This window comes from Fundulus heteroclitus, chromosome 18 (genome assembly GCF_011125445.2).
Source record: "Fundulus heteroclitus isolate FHET01 chromosome 18, MU-UCD_Fhet_4.1, whole genome shotgun sequence".
NCBI classification, from domain to species: domain Eukaryota; kingdom Metazoa; phylum Chordata; class Actinopteri; order Cyprinodontiformes; family Fundulidae; genus Fundulus; species Fundulus heteroclitus.
This window is the reverse complement of record NC_046378.1, coordinates 29606546-29634311: the sequence shown is the minus strand read 5'-3', so window position 1 is coordinate 29634311 and position 27766 is coordinate 29606546. Positions and strand designations below refer to the sequence as shown.

General features: G+C 38.9%; 2 protein-coding genes across 3 annotated transcripts; one reads left to right on the top strand and one right to left on the bottom strand.

Moving 5' to 3' along the window:
• Positions 1-1885: 1885 nt before the first annotated feature.
• On the bottom strand, positions 1886-20351 carry LOC105918838 (integrin-linked protein kinase). The gene is made up of 13 exons (XM_036149744.1): positions 20227-20351; positions 18233-18473; positions 11076-11241; positions 9150-9245; positions 8976-9072; positions 8785-8868; positions 7967-8052; positions 7752-7861; positions 7417-7544; positions 5386-5507; positions 5133-5232; positions 3460-3590; positions 1886-3368 (listed from the first exon to the last, which is right to left on the bottom strand). The coding sequence occupies exons 2-13, from the start codon at positions 18319-18321 to the stop codon at positions 3219-3221; spliced, it is 1359 nt and encodes a 452-aa protein (XP_036005637.1). The 5' UTR covers positions 18322-18473; positions 20227-20351; the 3' UTR covers positions 1886-3218.
• A 1210-nt stretch (positions 20352-21561) lies between these two features.
• rrp8 (ribosomal RNA processing 8) lies at positions 21562-27766 on the top strand. 2 transcript variants are annotated; one of them, XM_036150014.1, is made up of 8 exons: positions 21562-21676; positions 21790-21904; positions 22023-22272; positions 23305-24172; positions 25577-25706; positions 25792-25898; positions 26600-26696; positions 27032-27766. In XM_036150014.1, exons 2-8 carry the CDS (start codon positions 21803-21805, stop codon positions 27143-27145), a joined length of 1668 nt encoding a protein of 555 aa, XP_036005907.1. In that variant the 5' UTR covers positions 21562-21676; positions 21790-21802; the 3' UTR covers positions 27146-27766. The 2 variants fall into 2 exon arrangements, with proteins under 2 accessions (XP_036005907.1, XP_036005908.1); XM_036150015.1 differs by having other exon boundaries at positions 21606-21676; positions 21763-21904.

Sequence of the window (27766 nt, the reverse complement as noted above, 5' to 3'; positions counted from 1 at the left end):
TAACAGCAATAAAATAAATAACCATGGGTTTAAGTGTCAAAGGAGGTTTTATAGGTATAAAGCCTTAGCCTCCCTTGGTAAGGCAAATATATTTACATAGGATGGATACTTCTATAGCACTTATAATAACTTTAAAAAAAAACAGTTTCAGTATTTGTTCAGGAGTAATGAAGGGTTACAGAACCAGCTGTAAAATCTGGACCGTGTGACTAGCTTATCTCTGGAGGAACATTGAGAATAACCATAATTTATGAAGTTTACAACTCAAAAATAAAATTACAACTATCACAAAGTACCTATATTTTGTTGCTACAAAAAAATTAGACCAGCTTACCTTAAATATATTTGATTGACAAATTATATTTTAGAATCACTGCTAAGCAGAAGGCACGGCTGACTCAGTTAAAGAGTGAGCTAAATGTTTATCCATTAAAACACATACATATGTGTCAAAGTAGTACAATCCTGACTGCATGTTTAGCATAAACATCTTCCTTTGCAGCCTCGGTTTTCTCCCAGGATTTTTCTTTTCTTTTATTTAGCACCATCCATTTTACCATCCATTCTGACCAGCTTCCCTGTTACTCACTAAGAAAAGCCTCCCCTGAGTATGACATTGCCACATTTCACACTGGGGTTGGTCTGTTTAGCGTGAGGCAGGTGTGTCCAAAGTGTGGACCGGGGGCCATTTGTGGCCCCAGTACTGAGTTTGTGTGGCCTCTGAACTGCATTTCAAGAAAGATTTGGCCAACCAGCCCTGTTGGCTCGTGCAGATGGCAACTTTTTATTTTTTACTAGGGCAACATTATTGCAGACAACTTCAAATCTTACAATTAAATGCATATGTTAGGTCCGACACAAAACATTTGTCTTTTAATGACCACACCTTTTACATTCTCTCTGATTTCCCAGTAAATAGGACCACAGCTGTCCAATGGCTTTTTCCTCAAATGCAGACTTTGGTGTATTAAAACATGATTAAAATGTATTAAAATTAGCTAAATACAAATGGATTAAAACCATCGTATTTTGCATAGCAGGTTAAAAAGACAGTTTTTTGGTTATATCATTTACTTTTAGGCCCTCAAGTTATTTTGAGTTGACAGTTTCAGCCAACAAGACAAAAAGTTTGGACACCCATGCCGTAAACTTTCTACCACACCTCAGTTTTGCATGTGGGCCAACTAGTTAAATTTTATAATAATCTGAGCAAAGCGCCTTCTTCCATGAAACTGTCAAGCATTTGGCATGCAGCCAACTGGAAATTAGGCTTCTCGTGATTTTTATCTTGCTAATCATTCATCAAGGCTGGATTTGTTAAGTGCACTAGTTGTTCTGTCAATGGATTTTCTGACCCAAGCTTGGGATATTTGTTTTATGACTCAGGCCTGCTTTAAACCTGTCCAAAATGTTATGACAGACCTGCCTGGTGTGTTCATTGGTCTTTATATTAATTCATTAGCTTTTTAACAAACTTCGAAGGCCTTCTGTTTTTTTTAATTGGAACTAAATTACTCAAAAGTGAACTTTATTCTGGAGGTTTATGAAGGGACGTGATTTGACTAAGGGGTAACAGTAAGAATTGCATACAAGTAAGCTCCATTTCAGATTTTCATCTTTTTTAAATCCAGTATTCTTTTCCTTAGACTTATCCGCTATGCACTAGTTGTCTTGCTTTTTTACATAAAAGCCCAATTTAAAAAAAAAAAAGTGGTTTTAAAGTTATAAATTGTGGAGAAAAGTGTTGAAGGGGCATGGCTTACTTAAATCGTCCACATTTAAAATATAAAATTATCCATTTTTAGTAGCTGGTACCCAATTAGGTGATAAACTGCAGTGTTTGTGCTCTGTAACGTACAAATCCATCACAAGTGACACATTCAAGTTCTTGATACGTCTCATTTTTAATATACTCATATATAAATACATACATTTGTCCAACTTGCTCTTTATTTTGGCTTCAACCAGAGATTCGGCACAAGCAAGCAAGCAAGCAGGTAGAGGCACGGAAATGATGCAGGTAAAGGCAACAACCCATAACAAGTAGGGAAAATGAGTTTCAGAGAAAGAAAGAGGCACTTAAAAATAAGGTCTCAGTCATTACACTTTGAAAGAAATAAACTGTATTTTAATGTCCCAGTGGTATTAAATTTCTAAATACAACAGTGACAACAGGCCCCCCCAAAAAATACTATGCAGTGTTCGTGACAAAGAAGTAAAGGTGTTCTAGGAGTAAAATATTTCTGTATTCAAAAAGAAAATAACGCTTGAATTAAGCTGTTGGCTTGTGGCTGACTGCCTTTCGCTCAACTGTGCAGACTAATTCAAATAAACTAATGAGGGATAGATAAAGAGATTACCTGATTATAATAATGCGTAAACTCATGATAAACAGCTGAGTTAGAAACTGATAAAAAAAATAATAATAACCCTATGATACAATTATTAAACTTACTTTCCCAAACAGTTTTGGCACAAAGCTGCTGGCCCAAGAAAACAAAAAGGTTTGTTTGGTGAGTTTTGAATTGTCATCAGGGTCCGGTCACAAAACAACGCCCAACATGGGTGACTTGTCTTCAGGATGGCATCAAACTGTCAAAATTGAAACGCCCGACCTTTTAAGTTCACTTAATCAGCTAACATACTTAAATACTAACTTCTGATATTTGGCATGCTCGCTCATTGCATACAGTTTCTTGTCACTGAAACAAACAACATTGACCTTTTCCCACAAAAATAAGTTTTGGGTTAATCTGTTTTTTTTTTTTGTTTTTTTTTTTTTTTTTGTAATAATAAGCCAACCGCTATAGAGCAGGATTTACATTCCAGATAAAGTAAAGCCTTAAATCCAACGGTCTGATGCAGCAGATCATCATGCTGATCTCCAAAGGACATTTAGTGACAAAGACTGGTCTCAGTCCACATGATTACAGTTTAGAAGATAAGCAGTCAATATTAAGCTCCTGCAAAGACACATAAGGCAAAGACTGTAACACATCATATAATCACACTATAAAAAGAAAAGAAAAATACAAAATAAATGACAGCTGCTCAAGTCATCTCAGAAGCGGAGGATTACAGTGGAGATTAATGTAGCGGTGACAGTTTAAGGCAATACCGGTAAGCACCAAAACACCATTTCGAGAGTCTGAGTCACATCCGGTATGATTATCCAGGTTTTGAAACGTTTTTTTGACCAAGGAGAGGAGTAGCATTTTTCACTTGTCCTGCATTTTATCCAAAATAGGCACAATCATGTCAAATTTGGGCCTTTTAGCCGGGTCTTCGTTCATGCAAATCTTCATGAGCTTGCATATGTGTGGAGAGATGCCAGGAGGGATGGTTGGCCTCAAACCTTCCAAAGCAATCTGAAATGAGACGCAAACAACTTTAAAATCATTTCTGATCCGTTTTATTTGCGTCGATAAATTAAATTCACTGAGCTCTAATGCTGCTGACCTTCATGCCGATCTCCATGTTGGACAAATCAGCAAATGGAACTTCTCTGGTCACCAGCTCCCACAGCAAGATCGCAAAGCTCCACATGTCAGCAGACCGACGGTTTATCTCTTCTGGCTTCTTCTGCAGGGCTGACAACCACAAAAAAAAAATCCAGCGAAGTCACCCAGGGCAGTAGATTTAGTCTACGTTCTAACAAAACACTTCTAACAATACAAGTTTATTATTTAGAAGTTGAGCAGTTTAAAAGTATAGACTTCCTGCTTTCATATAGTACAACATTTAAATACATATTTAGAAAGTTATTATTTAAAATGCCTTGAAAGGATTTTCATACCCCTTTCCCCTTTGTACATTTTGTCACAGTACAATCACATAACCTGATTGTATTTTGTTGGGATTTTAAAGTCACAGAACAACACAAACAGTGTAATGCCAGATAAATATATATAGTTTTATTTATTTTATCCAATTAAAACCTTTAAACACCTCATAGGGGATTATACATTTATTCTTTAGAAAATAAGGAGATGGCACAACTGCAAACATACATTTACAGGCCAGGTAAATAAATCATTGACTAAAAATACAGACAAGAGGGATATGGGATCTCTAGAAGAGCTGAGCTGGGTTGGTCACTAACCTCAGTAGAAGAGGTAGGGAACCTCTGTTCCACATTATAAAGAATCTTATGAAAAAAAAACATTACATCCTTATTAATGAATGGCTTTAAGGAGTGTCTGATTTAAAAAAAAAATAAATCTACAGCATCCCAAGTCAAACGTTGTGAAAATGCTGTGTTTTTAGTAGGAAACTAATGTACTGTAGTATGTGCTGGTATATGTGATTGGACAGCCAATCTAGGGATCTAAACTCTTAACGATGTTCTGTGCCTGAATGCATTATTTTTATGCACACATTTAATTACTGAAACTCCTAAAAAAGGGACAGAACCAAAGTCATAAAACATCCCTAAATTATAACGGAAATGCAAGAAGTGAATCTATTAGAATTTACATTTAAGTTAAGATACTGTAATTTTGTCATTGTAATCGCAAATCTGATTAACATGAAAAGGGCGTACAGCAAAGTTCTGGCAGCTCAGCAGAACTGGACTCAGGACAGTCTTTCCAGCTTTGTAAGCTCAAACCATTCAGCTATTAAATTAGTGCATTGTACTACAAGTCCCCTTTAGAATGAATATGTACAGATCAAGGTTACGTTCTTGCTTATTTCATCAATTGCTTCATATGGTGCATATATTACCTTACTCAACAACAGAGTACTAAAAAACGACAATGATTTATGATTATTAACATGTGTTACATTATTCTTTGTGATTGAATACATCGATAGCACAGAATGTGGATATATTACATGGGTTAGTGTTTTCATAAAAAAAATATTTTCAACAAATCTAAAGAGTTCTGTAAACTGGAAACCCATTTTTTATGGGTTGCCTTTTATACTCCAAACACGTCCTGCCTATTTTCACTATTGTCCAATGACGGTTTATAAGTTGCCTAAATTTCACCGTATCTCAAGGGAAAAATCAGCTCCAAATTACATTATGCTCAGAGACAGAGTGTAGTTTCCTACAGCCAACATTTTCCCTTTATGTTGTGTGGTTTCAGCTGTCGGTTCGGATCGATCTTGTAATATTTGATGCTTACCCTCAGGGGCTACCCACGCAGGCGAGTACATCCTGCCAGGACACTGGAAGGAGAATTTGACATCTGCCATGCTGATCCTCGCTGTCAAGTCTTCATCGATCTGCAGGAGAGGACAAACATTTTCCTGAGACGCCACGAGTTTTCTTATTGTGCTTCTGTGTTTGTAAAGCGTTAATAACGTCGTCTGAGCAGGCGCCACAACAAATGAGCTGATTTATGACACTAAACTTTTGCTAAAGACAGAATTTCTTACCATGATGCTTTTGCTGTTGAGATAATGGCGAGGGATCATGGGTTCAAGTGTGTGTAAGAAGGCCATTCCAGATGCAATGTCCAGAGCAAACTTGACCGCCTGTGTCTGGTCCACCACAAAGTCTGGCAGCGGGATGAGTAAATGAGAAATTAAAGCTTCAGGCTCTTTAATCAAGTACCAGAATGACACAGTGCTTTGAAAAAGGTGATGACAACATAATGACAAACAACTAAAATAGCTCACAGACTGTTGTACACCACCTACAGTGCCTTGCAAAAAGTATTCATACCCCTTAAGCATTTCCCAATTTTTTTCAGGTTGCAAAACAGGAAGGGATTTTATGTGATAGACCAAATGCATCATCATTGTGAAAGATGGATGAGTGTCCATTTTTTTTTCAACAAAAAAAAAAATATGGAAACTGTGAATTAATGCTGCATTCCACTTGCAGTCAGAATTCGGAAATCCTGGCTTCCGATTGAAAGAATCGCTAAAGTCAGACTTTCCCCTGAGAAAGTCGGAGAAACTTTTTAAGACCGATATTCGGATCCAATATGGTAGCTCCTTGCATCAACCATAGACACTATATATGTAGATGCCTCATTATGTGCTGGGGTGTATACTGCGTCGCCGCCATATTGGATGGGTCTCTCCTACTCTAGGTTGGCATAGTAGCTGACGGGAGTCAATGCAGAGGGGGCAACTTTGACCATATTTACTGCAGCTTACGGTTGCAATAACCGATGATAACTACGGAAAGTAGATCACATGGTGCAGATCAACATTTTGGGCTCAGATTGGTTCCGAAGATGAGAACAACGCAGAAACCCAACAGATGGAGCTTAATTTTGTGCTTATTAATTTGTTATCGCTGTATTTCACAAACTAAGGCTGCATCATTTTGCCAAATTAAGTACCCTGGAGTTAAAGAGGGCCAGCCCATGCAAGAAGTTGTGCAACACATTTCTTTTTCAAGGGTCTTAAGATCCAGCCCTAGTTGCAAGCAGGGTAGTGTAAGACACTGAATGACCAGGAAATTTTTAAGGAAACTTTTCCAGGCCTTTAAAAAAAAACTGTGTATGCGCATGTGTGCATGCACAGCAGGCAAAAATACGAAGAAATTATTGTTGGTGTGTAGAGAAGGCTCAGAAATGAGAGAGAATGAAATTAATTTAAAAGAACAATCCAACTTACTTCCTTATTAAAATATAAAATATATTAATTTATAAATGAATATGTAATACCACACTTCTTTTTGTTTAAGAGCATAAAACTAACGTATTTTAGCATGAAAGCATGTATTTATTTACATATTTAATGATATGCCATACCACACGTCTGCGTTTGTTAAATAGCATAAAGAAGTATTTCAGTATGAAACCACGTATTTATACATTAATATGCCATACGTCTGTCTGGTAAAGAGCATACAAATGTTAAATGGATTGTTTAAACAGCATATTTCAGCATTAAACTATGTTTTTTTATGTGTGGCTCTGAACTGAACAGATTAAAAGTGGTGTTTGCATGTGGAAAGTACAGCTTTAAAGGATGTTTGTAAGAGGTACTATGAACAAAACTTTCCTGTCCGTCGCCATGATGGATTAACCTTTTGTTTTTTTGTTTTTATTCAGGAATCCCGACTTTTCTGACTGTGTTAACTGGAACGCTTTTTACTCGGGTTTACCCCATTCCTAGCTCCTATTTTCGATTTCTGAGGCGAATGGGATGCGACATTAATCAAGAATGTTTTTTGAATCAGTTCTTTGAGACAGACACCAGCTCATGATGGATACAGATAATATATACAGGCAGACACAACAGGCATAGTATTTTCCCACTTTTCTTTTTCTTCAATATGCATGTTTTTCCTCCCACTTCACAATGATGCATTACTTTGTGCTGCTCTATCACTTCTATCCCATCAAGTATGCAAGATGACGGTTGTAAACAACATTCATATAATATAAATGCAAGCCACTGTAAAGTAATGTCAAATATGGACTTTGTGATCACAGTGGAAATACTCACTAGTGCCTTCATGGAGCACATTGTAGAGGGAGCCATAAGGCATCCAGTGTGTAATGATGATGGGGTGAGGGGCGGGAGGAGACTGACATGCTCCCAACATAGGTAGGACATTTGGGTGGGAAAAAATCCTGGGAGTGAGCCAAATGAGGCAGAGACAGGGGAGAGAGACACACCGAGGCAAACCGACAAAACAGTTTCACATAAACATTTCTCATGTGTGTGATTCACTTCAGAAATAAACAACACGTAAGGTTTGGCTCGACTAAACGGACACAGACACATGAGTGACCACAGAGAAGAAACGACAGACGCTGGAGGCGTGTTTTAATAAGAACCTGAGTTTGGGATATTCCTCGTTAAAGTCTCTGCTCTTCCTCGAAGTCCAGTCCCGGATTTTTAGCACCTTGACGGCGATTTCATTGCCTTGCCAACGTCCTTGCCACAGCTGGACACGAGAGAAACCCGGGTAAACAACATGCGGTTTCATTTCATCGTCAGTGGAGACAGATGTAAATAAAGCCAAATCAAACACAGGACTGATGAAAAGTACCTCTCCAGAATGGTTTTCGTTTTTTTTAACGGTGAGCGAAAGCTGTTTGTAGTCGATCCCCGCAAGTTTGTTTAAAGTACCGTTGCCTAAAAACACGAGACGGAGAAATTAACTTTAGTTACACGTAAAAGTCCAGACAAAAATCACTAGTTAACCACCAAGGCAGGGTGCTTGCTCTTTTTCCAAATTAAAATTCCAGACTTTTTTAAAACTGATATTTTTTTTCCCTAAGACCTTAACTTTATGTACTTGTATACTTGTGTGCCTACTGCCTACTTCATTGGTTGAGATTGTACAAACTGTTTATTAGAAATGTTAATTTTTATAGGCTAGTATTCAATGAACAAATGCATTATTCACAGTAAATTATGCTTTTACTGATGAAAACGTTTCAAAACATGAAAATCACAAGTACATGAATTTCACATCAAACAAGTGTTTGATTCCATTAGGCTAATACAGTACGTGACCAGTTAGTAAAATTATAGTTTTATAGCCTACCATCCTATTTCTCATTTCACAATGCCTTTAAGCATACTGTAAAATTCTACCACACATTTTTTTCCCATACTTTATTAAGACTTTCACACAAAATTCAAGACTTTTCAAGGTCTGGAAAACAGTGTTTCAAAATTCCATACTTATTAAGACTTTCAAGACTTGTGCAAGCACCCTGCAAGGAAAGAAAGAAAAAGCCACAGGAAGAACAGAGCTGGGAGGCTAAAGTGGAACATATTTTCCTTCTTTCAGCACTTTAACTAAATCAAAGGGTGGAAACTGGTCAGCTAATAAATGGTTTATGTGCTCTTGGGACTCACGCGGTCGAGTTCGGGTGGTGCCTTTCCAGAATGTGTCCTTGAAGGGTATTTTAGTTAGGCTCTGTCCCATCTTCTCACCCTTTTCTGGAAGGTGCAGAATTAAAAAGATCAACTTTAACCAAGAAATCTGAAAAAAAATTTTTTGATGGTTTCAAAACTTCAAATTTGACAATCCAGCAAGTGGTTATCACCTCTGAGGAGCTCACGCAGGTCGGGTTTAGCTTTATCCATGGGTGTTTCTCCATATCTGTTACAGACGCTTACCAGGGCCCCGTTATTCACAAGGTCCTAAACCAAAAATATACATGTAGTGAGCAAAATTGTAATGCCATACTAGGTTTCTCACCACCAGGGGGAGCACCTACATCAGCCACTTGGTGGTGTGCCCAGAAGCAGGCATAATGCAGTGGTGTGTTCCCGTGTTCGTTGGCTGCATTCGTATCTGCTTTGCACTGGATCAGCTAAAAGAAGAAGAAGAAACAAAGGATTATATGCAAAGGCAGGCTGCTCAGATCATGTTTGGCCTGTATACAAACGCCAAGAACAACAGCCAAGATATTCTTGCCTTGTGGGCACATACCAAAAGTATTGAGACAGCTCTAATATTAAACTCTAGGGATGCCTAGCAGTTATTTCTAAAGCATGCACCTTAACTATTGCCACTTCTATCATGAACCAACAAAGGCATTTACTAACTACTTTAATCCCTCTCTAAAGTTGCTTTTTAATATGCAACAAAGGAGGTTGTGATAAAAAAGATGAGTCAGTGTTTAGCTGCTTTCCGTCCTTTTATGGATTGTTTAGACATTAATGTTTTAAACAGTCAAGTACATCAGCTGTTTGCAAAGATCCAAGCAATTGTCTGTTAACCACAATCGGGAAATTAGCATTTTTATTTCAGCCTTAAATGGAAGGTGGCCAAACAGAAACCTTTTAATTTTTCCCCCTCTAATCCCTGAACGCACCCCAGCAGGCGTTACCGGGTTGCTCTCGGATGTGTAAGCTGTTACTGATGGAAGAAGACTCGATTTTTCCACTGAAAGTCACATTGGCTTAGTTTAAAATTTAGCCAAATGAAGAACAGAAATGTAAGAAGCTATTATTAAAAGAGGTTGTGAAAAGTTTGCGTTTATTTAAGGATGCGAGACACAAACTTTAAACAGATCACGGAGAGGAAGAACAGCATTGACGTAAAGTATTAGATCTCTGCCATAGAGCATGTTTGATTCAGAAATGTTGCCATGTCTGTTTAGATGATCTTTTTAAGCTTATTACTTAGAGAGATGTTTTTGTAATGCTAGCCAGGCTAATCTCTAAGCTAGGATGCCAAAAACTAGTTTAACATGTCAACTGCATAATCATTTTGCCTTTCTTTTGAAAATCATAATAATAATAAACCCTATTTTACAACTATTACGCTGTCTCACACAGCAGTGCAAACATGGCTTCTGCCTCAAAAATATTTAATTAAAGTAGAAAGGCTAAAAGGAAATATTTTACTGTCTCTTTTTTGCAGTGTCTAAAAAGAAAATGGGCAAAATGGATAAATCAAAGTAAAAAAAAGAAAAAAAAAAGCAGGACCAGACTGGAGGCGATGCAGCTGATGTGGGTTTATAGCAATTAGTTGAGCATGTGAATGCAGGACGGGTACCCACCATCATAAGAAACACCCGAATAAAATACCTGGTTCTTAAAGCTAGCCTTGACATAAACCCAGTAAAGCAAAGGGCTTGGACTGAATGAAAATGTGGGTTTATTGAGTGAAAATGTGACAGCGGAATTGAAAAGTCCTTTTGATTATTTTTACCAACCTGCCTGTGTCGCCTTAGACTGAATGCAGCCAAAGAAAAAAAAAAAACATGAAGACCTGAGGTTCATCATGTTGTTTCCTTTCCCCTCATTGAACCCCTAGAACCAGGGGAAGACCAAGTTTTAAAACTAAAAGACTCTTGTTCTAGCAGCAGGCAGCTGCTGACTGGTGCAGCACAAGACAAGACAAGAGCCTCTTAATTTCTAACTACAGATTACATCATTTAAGATTTCACAACATCCCGGGTTGAAGTAAGACTTGCTCAGTGTTTCATCTCACAGATGCATTTCAGAAACTGTTGTTAGTCATAATGCTAGCTCTAGCTTCTGGTGTTTACAGATTAAATGGTACTAACTACAACTGGTCCTTGAACCTCAGCACAGAGAATATGACCGTATTGAGAAATGTTTTACCAGACATTAACGTTTCAACAGATATATAAGCATAAAAAGCTCACACTCTGTGTTTACATGAACCCCACCTTCCCCACAATGTCTCGATGCCCATGACTGGCAGCCAGGTGCAGGGGCGTGTCGTCCCCACGGTTCATGACGTTGATGCGCGCTCCTCGCATGATGAGCATGTCCACCACGTTGGAGCGTCCTTCCCTACACGCCCAGTGGAGGGGACTGAAGCCATGGTCGTCTCTGCAGTGACAAGGTGAAGGTTAACAGTGGATTCAAGACAGATTCTTGACAAACACTCTGGAATAAAATGTTTAAAAAGAAAAAAATGAAACAATGCAAAGTATGCAAAAAAAATCTCGATTTCACTTTAACTTTTTCTGATTGTTTGTTCTGTGAAGCTCTCAGAGGTTTGAGAACAGACAGAATAAGAAAGACCAAGGAACAAAGTTTTAAACACCGTGTTTTTTTAACTCACCATGAGAAAATGAAGAGTATAACAACAAGAGAGGACCACCCTGCTGCGTTTCAGTCAGGAGTGTGTGGAGGAAAACTAATACACACATCACCCAAAACACACACTGTTCACACCGCTGTTTTTTTTTTAGTTTTTTTTTTTTAGAAGCGACAGGGAAGCTGGTCAAAACTAATTAGAAGCGGGGTGGGAAGGAGGTAAAGACAAGGAAATCTTAGAGAAAAAAACAGCGACAGGCTGCTAAAAACTTGAGACAGGAGGTTCTTCTTAGGTTATATTTACATAAGAAGAATGGATTAATATTTCAGTGTCTACATGTGTAAGGCTGGCAGAAACTTTTACCTAAAAACCTGTCATGTTTGGCAGCAAATGGCAGTTTTTATTAAGTTTTGAAATCAAATGCGCATCGTATTTTTTCACTTTTCAACTGAGAGATGCATGTATCCTTTTTTCCTATCACTTCACAATACATGCACTACTTTTTATCTCATAAAATAGAATAAAACCACAAGGTAAAGAAGTTGGAATACTTTTTGAAAGGCTTTGTAAGTCATACAAACTATAGCTGCTCTGAGAAGCCTTTGTTTAAAAAAAAAAAAAAAAATCTATATCCCACCCCCAAAGGAAAAGGAAACAATATTATTTTGATGATTTCTTTCTCATAAAAAAGTGCTAACACAGAAAGAAAAAAAAAAGCTTCTATAAAAACTCTGGAGCTCATCAATCGTCCTTGTCACGCAGACACTGGCTGCAAAGCACCGAGGGCAGTGGCCTTGATGTCATGATGGAGACTGACAGAAAGCCGCCTCACTGACAAAGAGATAAAGACAGAGAGATTAGGAAACAGGGGCAGCTGGGTGACTGAGTGTCAATCAGAAGAAAAGCGAAAGGGGGAAGAAAAAAAAAAAAAAAAAACTTGACTGGCGACCTTTTAAGGCCTGATGAGACTTCCTACATCAGTGCCGCAAAAACAAGCCCTTGTTGCCATGCGTATGTTTGTAATTCCTCTTTTCTCTGGGCTCTGGTCACGTCCTCCTTTCTTATGAAGTGTCCTCCCTTTGCCGATTCATCCTTTCCCACACCCGCTCCCTTTTTAAGCAAAGCTAAACACCTCCGATCACATCCCTCACTATTAGCACACTTTCCCACTGTAGTGCGAGACCACAAACACTGCACAATGCCACTGTCAAGAAATGTATGCACACATTCTAAATTTATAAGCAGGCAGACAGCATAATAAAAGGGTGCGAGAACTGAGAGAGTATTATAAATTGGCAGGAATTTGAGTCTTTTCGCCCCCCCCCCACACCCTAAACAGCAGCTCACCAACTTGAATTCAAACATCCTGCAGAGCTGAGCCTAAAACGGCCTCGAGAGACCCACAGAGACCCTCAGTCCCCCAACAGACGGCTATCTGTGCGACCCGCTGCAATCACACCAGATCTACTCAAAGGGCAATTTCCTCTCGGACCAAAAGGCCAAATCCAGACGACTAATTAGCCTTTGCTCGTGGAAAATACTCCCCACAGAAATCTAGAAAGTATTAGGTTTCCCCCCCCCCCCCAAAACCCATTCTGTTGGGGGTCAGGAGGTGTAGTAGTTAAGTTGATAGCTGAGTTTTTCGAAAAGCAGTTTGTACAAAACACAGTCTGTAATATAATGGAAGCAATTTAAACTGTGGTTTTGCTTCTTTACTGATAAATAAATAAACATTTTACTCTTCACTGTTTTTCCGACCAGTGTTCTTCTGGGTTATGGATTATTTTTCTATGGATTTAGGTTTATATTACCCATGCGGCATTTTGGCCATGTCTGGTATACCAAGGTTAGAAACTGATGTGGTTTCAAAATCGCAAATATTTAACATACCGTTTAAAGTCCTTTTAATGAGAAGCAAGAGAAAGAGACTGGAGTTATTTCCAGTTATTTAAAGTATGGACAAAGGCTGCGATGTGATCCGCCACTTGTCCCTGTACACTGCCAGTCAGCTGGCTGAAAGAGGGCTATTATACTTTTTCACTTGCTTAGAAAAATTATATATTTGGCTCTTTGGTAATATTTGAAGTGTTGGGGAAAAAAATCAGATAGTCATTGTGAATAAACTAAAGAAACCCGACTTATCACTCTTGTTAAGGCAACGCTGTTATAAACCTATAGATGCCAGCTTGGACCACTCTGTTGGTTAATTAGCCTATTACAGGCTGGATATACCAGAGCAGATGGCCTGACTAATTAACTAGCTGTTATTAGCTTGTACTTGTGTAACTCTGAACAGCAAAAAGACTAAACATTATTCAGCATAAAAAGCATTTGCAAACTGCATTTTATTGTATAATTTCCGATCAAATTTTTTATTTATTCTTATTTAATACCAATAGAAATGTTATAGATAAAGCTGGTAGGCCTTAAAAATACTTGCATTTCTTGCTGTTGTAGCAGCACTAGGAATATTTGTTGCTTCTTTATGGTAAAAAAAAAAAAAAAAAAGTTAGCTCAACCAGCAAATACAACAATACTGGGACATCTCTATTTAAGGTTATCATACTGTGAGATACTCCTACAAGCCAATGCCCAAGTTATTTATTAACTGAAGGTGCAGCAATGGTTACCATTCGACTGATGTCGACTCATAACAAGCCAAGGGAAGGTGCTCATATCGGTGTTACTCACAGAGGTGTGGTATTTGGCCACATTTCAAATAGATTTATACCTAAAAGTAAAGCAGCTGAAGCTGAATGTAGCCAGAATGTTTTCAGGAGGTTTAAAATCTCCATAGAAGCATTTACAGCTGTGTTCTTTTTTTTTTCCTTTTCAGTAACACATCCAGTTTTGGTTTTAAAAATATACACCTGAAAGCAAGCATCCGGCAACAGAGCCATGCAATCCAACGACTCGAAACGTGAATGAACGATTTAACTATTTAATGTAATTTAAACTCAGGCAGTCACGGTTTGACTAAAAAATAAATGTAAAGCAATCCATTAAAAGGCGTAATGCCTATTAAAATGTATTCGGTTAATTCAGCGTTCTCATTTGTAAATAATAAGTATAAAAAAGGTCTAAGATACTATCCAGCAACGTCTCGTTTCATATTGCAAGGCACAAACTGACTTTTACAAAGCTTGTAAAATCCCACCCAGCGAAGGCAAATAGAAGTGAGAGCTTAAAAAGTTGTGACTTTTGCGGCCACGTCATCTAGGTGCCAGCCAGCCTTCTCGTTTCCTCATACAGGATGGATTTACCCATAAAGCTGACTTTATCTGCTAAACCCAGAGGCACTCGAGCGCCGGGGGCTTCTCCGCCTCGACCCCCACAGCGCACTGACTGCAGTCATTTATTTCAGGCATTTCCACCTGCTAGCACAGCTCAGCTTGGCAGACTGAGGAGCCGCAGGAAGCGCCCCTGTCTGCACCCCGTTTGTCTCTGCGCCATCATCACTGCCAGATCACAGGACAGGCCTCAGCTAAGGGAAAAAACTTCTGTAACAAAACGTAAAAAGCCGCTGTCACTAACAAGTATTTAAGTATAATATGGCGGTTGCTTTCCTTCTGAACTATTTGAATATAAATCAATGATACGGTTTAGTTTTATAAACACATATGACCAAAATAACTGTAATAATCAGCAGAATCTTGAACTAGCCAACCTGAAGAGCTACTTACTAAGCTTTGTTCCTGCTTAGAACATGGAAATATGTTCTTGTCTCAGGATGTTAACGTACAATAATTCAATAACAATATATATTGATCAATAGACGTGTGGAGTGGTAGATTTAAAAAAAAGGGGCAATAAAAAGTTCAACAGAACTTTTGAATCATAGCTCATCATGCAGGTTAATACTAGTCATATATCCTCCCAACCAATCACAGACGTAGACCAAGGAACTGTCAGCCACCAAGCCCCACCCCCTTTAAAGAGTTCAGAGAGGACTTTTTTTTTTTTTTACTTGCAATTTTGGTAAAAAAGATGGTTGAATAAAGGGGTTGAGTTAGAATTCAGTGTTTGTGTGTTTTTTTTACCTAAAAATAGGTCATTAAGCAAAAGCATAAAATGGGCAGGGCTGCACTTAAAATATATGTTGTGAATTTCTTGATAATTATCAATATCGATCATTATAATTTCTTATAATTTTATCCATATGCTTTTTTACCATTAGGTCCAGCTCTACATTGTAGTATCCTATAAAACATACCTGATGGGAAAATGGATCAACAGTTTCCAGACTGAACCCAGATCCAGTCAGCTCTGTGAAAAACCAGCTCAATATTTTTTGTCCATGCGCATCCCCCTCTCTGTCCTGCTCTCCTGCACAATTTCTTTACTCCAAAAAGGAAGGAAGACAAATACCTACGATCACATGTTTAGACGTTCTGCTTCTCCCTCCGCAGTGATAACCATGTTTGGCTTTTTTATTTCCTGTTCTGACTAAAAACAGACAGAATGACGCCGTCATCATTGCTCGGCGTGGGCCGGCCACCAGTGTAAATGTGTACCAACGTGTTAAAGATGCTATAACTCTCCACCAAAGTGGAGAGTTATAGCGTTATAGAGTTATAGAGTGTAAGTGCTTTTAATGAGATTCCAGAGTAATTGCCTGTCCCCACTACTAAAGACACATTTGTGGCGTGGGCATTAAAGCGATCTATGGCCCGACACCTACATCATAACATCCTAGCAAACATTGTGCCCGAGCTGTCCTTTGTCCTGTCCTTTGCGACTGCTATATTGCAGACTTGATATTGCGATTAAATACGCTGTGCATAATTTTCCAAGGGATTGTCACACTGCTCCATGCCTAAATTACACAGTCAATGATTCGAAAAAAAAAAAAAAAAAGTTTGTCATCCAATCAGAATTTAATTGGGCACTAAACTTGCAACGTCATTTGACACCAAGTGTGATGGATGTGTTAGAAAGCGCATTCACCGAAGGCTTGGAGACAAATATTCAGGGCGATATGTTTAAAACTCTGTAACCGCAGCCTTTAGGCGGTGAGTACGTATCGTACGGAAGTAACTGGAGCTATCCCAGACCTCTGGGAGAGAAATACCGGAAACATCCTGGAGGAGAAGAACGCGATGTGTGCGGCGTAACTGCGCCTTGCTACTTTGAAAACGTCAGTATTTGGCTTCACATACAAACCCAGGCAGATACTACAACAATCCCCTCCCCCTCGCTCAGTTTGGGGGGTGGGGGGTGAAGGGTTCCCTGGAGGCCCGTAACTTTACTCCTTGTAAGGAGATTCAGCATTCCACGACTACTCTTTGTCTGGGTTTCACATCAGAGTAAACACGCTGTCATCCAGGAGCACAGACGGCATTACAGCTGAGGTCTGATAGGGCAGCTTACAGGAGGTTCAGTACAACACGGGCGGCAAAGCTGAACGGGCTTCTGTAGATACAATTAAAGCACAAGAATAAATTTGTTTCCTCAAATAGGGGTGACATGCCAGCGGGAAAAGGGAACTTGAGACGTAATCAGCCAATGGGCCAGTCCGAAATAGGAGGGCATGTTTAACACGGGCTCTGTACACGCAGACAGCCTCAAAAAGAGACAGACGGCAAATAATAAACAGGGAGGGAGAGGTTTGGCAAAAATGAAAATTAAAACTCCATCTGTGGAGTTAACTCAGCATTAACAAGCAATAAATGAGAGAGAGAGAGAGAAAGAAAAAGAGGCTGCTTCAGTGTTCCCACAGATAATTAAATGGGCAAAGCTATTTGTTTGTTTTCAAAACAAATACAAGACAGAAAATACTCAACGCATTTTTTCCATGTGGTCAATAAAGCTGCAAATACAAACTCATATTTTTTTTTCTAAACATGACTGATTTATTAATATGAATGTTTTTTAAGACAAAATTAAGGTTACTAAAATGCTTAAGTGAAATTATCTGGACAAGAAAAGTTTTCCTGTGTTCTGCTGATCCTGTAAATCTAAACTCAGCACAACTGTGTGTATGGATGACTCCTCCTCTGCCGCACGCTTCCTGTCCAGAACCAGAACCATGCCTATGAGATACCCAGGCGCATGTGGACACAAGCAAAGTAGCAGCAAGGAAATGGGTTCGGTTTTAGAATCTCCACTGGGACTGAAAAGACGGGCTTTGAGCCAGCATCATGTGAAAGACACTTCAGCTTCTCTGAGATTACGATCTCACCAAGCATCACAAATACATGCTGTGACTCGTTCTACACAGATCTCCAGGTGATACCATTTCCATATATTTTAATGTTAAAAAAAAACAGGGCTGTGTTAAAAAAAAAAACGATTCTGAATCGATTCTCTCGTTAATTCCCAAAGATTGACTTCAAGAAATACATTTTCCGCTGTGAACTTAAATGTGTCAGCCGGCATTTCACATTCCACTCCACTATTAGCTGTTTAATGGTAATATAATACTAGTAGCAATTTGTTGCATAACTACACCATCACATAATAAAAAAAAATAAGGTAACGACAACAAAAAAATGTTTTTAATACCAGAAATCCAGTTTGAGATCGGATCGAAATCAATCGAAGTCTGGAAAATCAGAATTGAACCGATTCTTAATATTTGAATCAATATTCAACTCTACTAAAAAAATACTATTATTTTGCACTTAAACTAAGGAATACAAAATTCACTAGATTCATAAGTGGAGGTGGATATAATCTTAACACTGTTGTATCTTGTATTTAAGCCTTTTACTTGAATGGCCTTAGAGATGTGATTTAGAAATTACTGATTTCACAGGATATTTTTAACTCTTAACTCACCCTTGATTGAGGTCATTTTCTGTATTATCAAGCCACAAGCGAACTGCTACTGCGTTTCCTTCCCGACATTGTGTAAAAATATCATCCATTGTGGTCGCTGGGTTCTTCTTCTTCTTCTTCTTTTCAGGTAGAGGAAATTATATTATTAAACCAGGTGACCTGAGGAGTTCAGGTGAGTCCCTGCAAGCATTAGTCCCTCATCTGGGACCCCATCAGAAACGGTGAGCACCACTGGAAAACACTGCAAATAGAAAGACAACAAAAAGGTGAAAAAAATGGCTTGGTACATTTTGTTTGTAACTTTTAATTTGGATGCACATGTCTTAAAAATGATAAAAGCCAGAAACCTTGAATGCTGAGTAATAGTTAGAACATATTTGGTATGGTGAGTGGATTTGATACGCAAGGAATTAAGTAATTGTTCATTAATTTAAAAAAACTATTCACAAATTAGTTTAAGTAGCCAACTCATTCTGAGCTGCAGCCATAGCACAGCAAGTATCACAAATGCAAAGTACCATCGCTTCCAAAACGCATTTTGTTTCTGCTCAGCTACTTGGCCCAGATGCATTCTCACTGTCCAAACTTGCCCACACCCATTTTAAATAAAAGCGTCCAAGATGCAAAAGCTCACAGTGCGGTTGAGAAACAGAGAAGAACGACCAAAGTGAAAAACGGTAAGATTCCTCTTAAAACTGTAATTATTATCTCAGTATTTACCAAGATTACTGCAATCACGCAACCATATGCATCTAACAATATGCAGGGCCAACAACGACGGACAGCTCCATAATATGACTTTCAAAGCACCTGCAGCACACTTATTGTCATTGTTGTGCAATATCATCTAGAAACAACGAAAATTTCACAATCGGTCAACTCTGGAACCAGCATTTTTTCAAGTCAAAGAAAACTGCTGGGATCAGCCAGAAACGGCCTGACTGGTGCATCCCTTGATAGAGTCCGATAATAAACCTATAGAACCAGCAAGAAATGCAAGTACCCATTCCACAGAGTATAATAAAACTAAAATTGTTCCTCTTAAGAATAATGGTCATGCATAGAAACAACACAAAGCACATAATAAAGGCACTAAAAAAAATTAAACATTTAACTAAAACAGTAAAAGCACATGCCAATGGAGAGTTGTGTGTACTCCTGACAGAAAAAGTGAATACATGCTGATATGTTGCATTGTTTAATTTGAACATTTTTGAAAATGAATACATTTCTAAAACATCTTAAGACAAACTATTTCCACAGAAACCCCTGTAAGATGAATTTCTTTTCTCTCTATACTCAAACTATTCTTCTGATTGTGGTAAAAATGTAGGAAAATAAATATATGTAGGACGTGGCCTCTGTCTGGGATCGCAGTGTCCAATCATTTATGTCATAGCAGGTTATAATACTGTAAGGTATCAATCAATATGTTTAACTGTAGCGTTAAAACACACATAATGACAATAAATATTCTTGATTCGTAAAAGCAAACCCATTGAACTGGTAATACAGCTACATCGTTTTAAAAAACATTCTTTAAAAAAAAAGACAGTATGTCTTGTCATTTGGCATTGAATTCATCTTTGATTTAGTGGGTATATACGTAAATAACACACTTGAACACTATGCTGTTACCGTTATCAACTTACAGTAGCCACACTAGCTCTTCTGCTACCAAGCTAGCTCACTAGGGAATAAGCTATGGGTTAGTCGATTAATCTAAATAAAATACAACTAAACCGTTTCATAGCACCAAATTAAACAGAAACGGCCCCTCAATGAAGTTACACAACCAGGCAGCAACGCTAGATAAAAAATGAGACCAAGGCAGGTTTCTGCTAGCAGGCTAACCAACCATTCTGACGCCTTGGGCTGTTTCTGCGCTCCTCTTTCTAACATGACGCTGCCTGAATGATGACTGAAATTAACTTCTGTTATTGGTCCGAGCACTTTCAAACTTACGTCGCATGTTCATGTGAGGATAAACCTACCTGATATGAGACGCTTATTCTGTTGTAAGGAAGTTATTAGCTATACAGCCTGTGGTTGTCTCCGAGTAAAAGTGAGATAGGTCCACACCCTCAGCAGCGCCCCCCCAAAACGTTCACGGCACTGAAGAAGGGTGTGCTGCCCCCTACAGGCGACACGGAGCGTTGCGACAAGTAAAACTCACTGCCTCGGGTCACGTTTTTCCTCTCTTTCTGTTTTTGTTGTATATATATAGGCCTACTTGTCAACCAATGTTACACGAAAGCTAGCAAAGAATGTGATAATTATTTCAATAAAATAAACCGACAATAGGTTTTGACAAAATAAGGAATACACCTTTAATTGTTTAACCCCACAAAAGGAAAAAAATTACCTAGTTGGTGAAGTAGCTCTCTTATTTGAAAGCATTGTAATGAAGACTCAGAGACTATCCTAATTTTTCCAATTCTGCAAAAGATAGATTTTTATCATGCATGTGAGGTTTAATGAAATTGTATGCATTCTGTGCATACAAAATGACAAATAAAGTTGTCTAAGTCAAATAAAGTTGTCTAAGTCTAAGTCTAAAAATGCTTTATGGAATCCAAAATAAGGTCATATTGTGCTTAAAATGTGAACATTTTGCACCTTTTTAGAGGCCTACTTTTGGGCTGTTGTATGTTCGTGGTGCACATTATCTATTTACTGAAAACTAGCCCAAAAAGTCTTGTTTTCTTTCTCTCGCTCTCTTTAATTTTATGGCTGGGTGCTTAGGGTGCAGATGATTTTGTTATTTCAGTAATGATGCATCAGCCCAGCTTCCGAGCTGATATTTTGCTTAAAAAAACATAAAGGGAGTAAAACATAAACAGAAAATCTGGTTTTCTTAGAACTGGGCTGGACAAATGTGAAAACCAGGCTTCTTTTTTTTCCCTACACTTAACAATGATGCATTACTTTGTGCTGGTCTATCACGTCAAACATCAGTAAAACGCAACGACGTTTTTAATTGTACATTTTTGTAAAAAAAAGTAGTATGAGAAGTTTTGCTAAATACTGTACATTGTATGTTAAGCCGTTAAGTAACAAAAGTGGAAAGGGTATGAATACGTCGAGATAAGCTTCACACAGTACAAAAGTAGGAAGGACAAACTCCATACTTTTTAATGTTTATGAATTCACATAAAATGTAAAATTATGCTAATATGCATTATTATTATTATTATTATTATTATTATTATTATTATTAGTAGTAGTAGTAGTAGTAGTAGTAGTAGTAGTAGTAGTACGTAGTCGTACGTAGTAGTAGTAGTAGTAGTGAGTGTTGAGGGATAACAAGAAAAACTACATATCCCAGACATCACTAACTCGTTTTACGTCATCGGCGTGCGTCTGTAGTTCTGTTTTGCTTCTCCGTCGCATATGAAATAAACCAACGTGGTATTCCCTTCTGGACAAGAAACACCAGTGCAGGTACAAAATAGTAAACATATCGGCACACTTTTTTTTTTTTTTTGGAGCATAAATTGTTTAACCAGTATCAAGTCGGGTTTTTGTAGGAGACGCTTTCTGTTGTTTCCCGTCAGGGATCGAGAAAACATGTTTAACGAGGAAGAGGACTGGAGTGACGATCAAGAGGGAGAGACCCTGAGTAGAAATGTCTTTAAAACCCAAAAGCTGGACAACAGCACACATTTAAAGGTACTTATGTTTAATTTCTTTACTCGGTTAAATAATCTTCCCCCCGGTGCGTTTGCCTTGTAATAAAACGCCTGTTAGACGAGAAAACGCTCATAATTATTCTTGCTGCCTTGATTAGTCCAGTGTTGTTGGGAAAAAGAGCCTGCTGCGGACCCTGGAGACACTGGGATCAGCACCAGAGTGGAAGAGCAGTGGCCAGGAGCAGGACAGCGACAGTGAGACTCAAGAAGCCTCTTCATCGCCCAGTAAAAAGAAGAAGAGGAGGAAAAAGAGAAGACAGAGAAAGCAATCAGAAGGCGGAGAGACCAGTCAAACTGTCAAGGAGGAGAAACCTCAACCGAAGAAGAAGAAGAGGGAAAACAAACCTGGTTAGTATGTTGGTGAAGATTCCCATTCATCCAGGTCATGATCAGTCCAAAAAAGGTAAAATAAAAATAAAACAACTAGACTTCTATTCTGAAGCTGAAGACGTTTTGCTCTACTGCAGACAATTTGAATCGAGAAAGCTTCCTGGATGAGAAGCGAAATGTCTTCAGATTCAGAATAGAAGTCGACTTGTTATATTTTTTTTAACCTTCTTTGGATTAAACCTGTTTAGTAATTCAGAAAACCTAGTCAAAACAGTTTCCACATTTACTGGCATGCGTGAAAAGCCTTGCGGCAGCATAATTCTGGAGCAAATTTTGTCCCCCGAGTTTACATTGAAGCGCATGTGAGTTGTCCAAAATCTGAAGTAATTCCTTAATCCCAACAAATATTTTCATATCCTTGCACGAAATGTCCCAACAAATGGTCTTTGACGATAATTCTGCCTTTTTTCGTGAATACACGTTTGGGAATTGACTTGAAATAGGCCCAAATATATACTGGAGAATATATTTACTCTATTAAAAGCAGCGGCAGAGGTTAATTTGAAATATAATCCAAAACCCGTACAGCTTACATTGTTTTTAAAAGGACACCTTGTAGGTAAATATTGAAAAAAATAAATCCCCCCAGTTTTAACTAAGGCATTTTTACTTTATGGGGTACTTGAAAACAAGCTAAGAGACCATTTATTATCCTCTTCTTCAGGCAAGTCAAACACAGTTTTATCTCTGATAAAAAAGCTCTGTGTCGCTTCGATCATGTCGTTTGAGACGTTTTCCTTTAAAATGGTCCGGTCATCTAAGGTTTCTGTCAGAGACCATCAAAATATTGTTTATATTCTTGTGTCAGTTCAAATGATGGCCCGCACATAAAGCTTCCAGGGCTTTTGGAAGAGGACAAGTCCAGTCTCAGTATACTCTGGCAAACTGCATGTTTACATTTCTAATTATCAGACTAACAGGTATTTCTTTCTGTCATAAATGTTATTTTTTTTAAACATGGAATTAAACCTTTTTTGTGTTTTCCTGAAGGAGCCCCAAAAACGCACGGGACATCTGCGGGAGAGACAGAGGGTCAAGAAGTCCCAGAACCTCCACAGGAGAGCGTAAACAAGGAGCAACGCAGTGAGAAACTGAGCAGACAGCAGTGGAAAAACAAGATAAAGAATAAAAAACGATGCAAGAACAAATTTCGCCAGAATAAACCCGAGGACGAGGCAAACCGACCTAAAACCGCTGATAAACAGGAACCAGCCGAAGAAATCAAAACAGATCCGCATAACGGCAATGGTGAAAACATCAGCCAGACGGCAAACCTGAGACAGCAGAAGGGAAAAAAGAGTAAACCAGTGAAAAGAAACAACACAGACCAGCAGGCGGATGGAGTTACCACAGCAACGGGGAAAAAACAGCGAAAGGGGAAGAAATTAAAAAGTGGAAACTCTGGCAAAGGCGAATCTAAAGGTTCTGCTGACGGATTAAAACGTAAAGCAGACGAACTCCGGGTGGGGAACGCACGTGACCTGCAGCAGTTTCCCGCAAAAAGACAGAAACCAGAGCTGAGCAAAGAGCAGAGTCTGAAAAGAGAGAGGCTGCAGAAAATACTCCTCAGCCAGGGAAAGGACACGGGTCCAGCAGAGAAGAGCGACACGCCGGCGGTCCAGGAGGAGGTGAAACAAAGCCGCTCCGACTCCCTCAGGTCCCGCATGGAGCAGCGTCTGGAGGCGGCTCGCTTCCGCTACATTAACGAACTTCTGTACAGCACGTCAAGCGGCGAGGCCAGGCGCATGTTTCAGCAGGACCCACAGGCCTTCTGGGTGTACCACAAAGGTTACACGGCTCAGGTCCAGAGGTGGCCCGCCAACCCGGTGGACGCCATCATCTCCTACATCCAGAAAAAGTGAGACGACCTTCATTCCTCCTGGGATGTTTGTAACGCTTTTTATTTTCACTCGTCTTAGTTAGAAAATTTAACAAAATGTTGAATCAAGACTGTGGCAGTTATATCCATCCATCCGTCTGTTCCTCCATCCATCCATCCATCCATCCATCCATCCATCCATCTGTCTGTTCATCTATCCATCTGTCCATCCATCCACTTGTCCATCCATCCATCTGTCTGTTCATCTATCCATCCATCCATCTGTCTGTTCATCCATCCATCCGTCCATCTGTCCATCCACTTGTTCATCCATCCATCCGTCTGTTCATCTATCCATCCATCCATCTATCCATCCATCCATCCATCCATCCATCTGTTCATCTATCCATCCATCCATCCGTCTGTTCATCTATCCATCCATCCATCCATCTATCCATCCATCCATCCATCCATCCATCCATCCATCCACTTATTCATCCATCCATCCATCCATCATCCATCCATCCATCCATCTGTCCATCCACTTATTCATCCATCCATCCATCCATCCATCCATCCATCCACTTGTTCATCCATCCATCTGTCCATCCACTTGTTCATCCATCCATCTGTCCATCCACTTGTTCATCCATCCATCCATCCGCCCATCCATCCATCCATCCATCCATCCATCCATCCATCCATCCATCTGTTCATCTATCCATCTGTCCATCCATCCACCTGTCCATCCACTTGTCCATCCATCCATCCATCCATCCATCCATCCATCCATCCATCCATCCATCCATCCATCCATCTGTCTGTTCCTCCATCCATCCATCCATCCATCCATCCATCCATCCATCCATCCATCCATCCATCCCATTGGTTCCATCCATTGTTTTCTAAATGTGTCTAATTCTGTTTTTGGCTGAGAGATATCTTTTCTTCACATCATGTTAGAATTTATAGCTAAAATGCTTCATAAGCTGCTCTGGCAAAACACAACCATATGAACCAATTGTGAAGTTCTATCTAAACCTCACATGAAAGAGTCACCGTGTTTAAGTAGGAAAAAAATTTAGACTCTTTTATCATATAGAAGAAATTTTTAGATCTGAGCATTTAATACTCATACGTTAAATCTAACACGATTAGACATTGTGTTCATGTCAGATTCTTGCATTTGCTGTAAAGAAATACATACAGATGAATACTGAAGATGTACTGAGAGCAGAGAGTGTTGCTGCAGATAACACTGCTCTGTGGGTGTGTAATCCATGCTTTATTTTTTCTGCTGTAGGCAAAGAGCCTTCATCAGCAGTTTGTGGACTGAGGAGAAAGTTATCCTGTGAAGCTAAAGTTCTTCCTGCTTTAGTAAAGACGATTCCAGTTGAAAGCTGATTCTTTTGTTTGTTTGTTTTCTGTCATAAATTGTTGCAGATCACCTACGCTGGTCGTGGCAGACTTTGGTTGCGGCGACTGTAAAATAGCGAGCAGCGTGAAGAATAAGGTGCACAGCTTTGACCTGGCTGCCACCTGTGAACTCGTCACTGTCTGTGACATGGCCAACGTGAGTCTGACTGCTTAATACCCACCGATGATGATGATGATGATGCTGTGTTCTGTGTGAATAAACATGCAGCGTATCTGTGCAGGTGCCTCTTGGTGACAGCTCTGTGGACATCGCTGTGTTTTGTCTGTCCCTCATGGGCACCAACCTGGCAGAGTTCTTGGCAGAAGCCAACCGTGTCTTGAAAATGAGGTAAATGTGGGAAAAGTTGACTATACATGTTTGCTTGTGCCTTGCAAACATATGGAAAACTTCTAGATTTTCCTCATTTCGTCTCATTACAACTAAAAACATGAATATATTTTATGCTAGACCAACACAAAGGAGTGTGTACGTTTTAATGAAAGAAAAAGGGATGCAGAGTTTTCAGGTTATTATTAAAATAAGTCTTAAAATGTGTCACTTTAAATCGTATGCAGTTCCTTTCCGTTAATGCTTCATAGAGCCACATTTTGCTGTGGATAGTGTTGTACGTCCTTTCTGCCAGCTTTGCAACTCTAAATATTTAAAGTTTTTGCAAATTGCATTTACCTCAAGCTTAGTCACATTCAGTGAAGTCTTGCCATAGAGTCTAAATTGGATTCAGATGTGGACGTTGACTAATGAGTCGTCTTCTGGAGCCGAATTGGTTGCACAGGATTTTATTTTGAGGTATCAGAGAAAAGGGTTTGAATACAAATGCATGCCACATTTTTCAGATTTCTGTTACACCTGTATCCATTTACTTTAAACAAATATGTGCTACTTTAGGTTGGTCTGCCACAAAAAGCACAAACATGTTTTTGGTTGTAACTTGAAAAAAAAAAAAACCTTATTAAGTTCTGGTGGGTTTCACAGTTTTGCAGAAACTTCACCTTACACATTGAGTTTTTTTCTATGTCCAATTATTGCAGGGGTGTCCTGAAAATTGCAGAAGTAGCGAGCAGATTTGACAACGTGCAGCACTTCATTTCTGCGCTGGGAGGTCTGGGATTTAAGCTGACGTCGAAGGTGAGGCTACAGGCGTGGTGATATTTGCTTGTCATTTGAAAAAAAAACAATAGGTAAATTCAGAAGCTTAGACTTCAGTGCTAAGACTTTGTCATTTACTCACAGCACAGTTTGACTCGCAGGGTGCCAGCAGCTTTAAAAAAAATTATAGTTTGTGGTGCGTTGGGCAGGAAACCTCAAGCTGAAAAGAACATTCTGTTTTATCATTGGCAACAAACAGATGGTTAAACACTGCGTAGATAACCTGCAGGTTAATCAGATCAAGATTCTGAGCATGTGAACATCTGAAGCTGTGGAAATAATTGTTTCCCCCCCCCCCCTTTTTTTTCTTTCAGGACACAGAAAACAGTCATTTTTTCTCCTTTGAGTTTGAGAAGACAGGAAATGTTTCCAAAAACTTGAAGAAATCTGGACTGCAGTTGAAGCCATGTCTGTACAAGAAAAGATAGTGTTAGTGGAAGAATTTATAAGCATGCATGTTTGTAAAACATTCATATAAATCAGCAGGTAGTTTGGCTATACCTTTTGGGTTTCCTTTGTGGCGGTGTACAGATAGTAGATTGCAGATACAAAAACAGAAAACCTCCTTTAAGATGTATTTAACAGCACAAGAAGATTTCTGATAGGTGACTATATAACTATAGCTCAACAGCTTGTGTTTTTTTTGTTTTGTTTTTTTACACAAACTCTCCCTCATATTTAGCTTTTTTTTACCAATGTATTAACAGCATCAGCTTTAATTTAATTGGATCAATTCTCTTTAAAACTGAAGTTCCCCAGACGACAACTGAATAAAGACCAAATCTCCTTCATCTTTACCTGAGACACTGATTTCATAACTACCACAACAAGAAGTTGCAACCAGGGGTGCACAGAATTTTAAATTAGTAAATTTATGACATTTATAAACCTTCAGAAACTGTGAGAATGACTCTGCCACTTTATTTTCCTTTCATTGGATGCTCTTAATTGCAGTCCTGTATTTAGGATTTCTATTTGTTTAAATCACGGCTTCAGACTCATTTAAAAGCTAGTTCATTCTGTTCTTAATAAATATCTATTCAATCCAA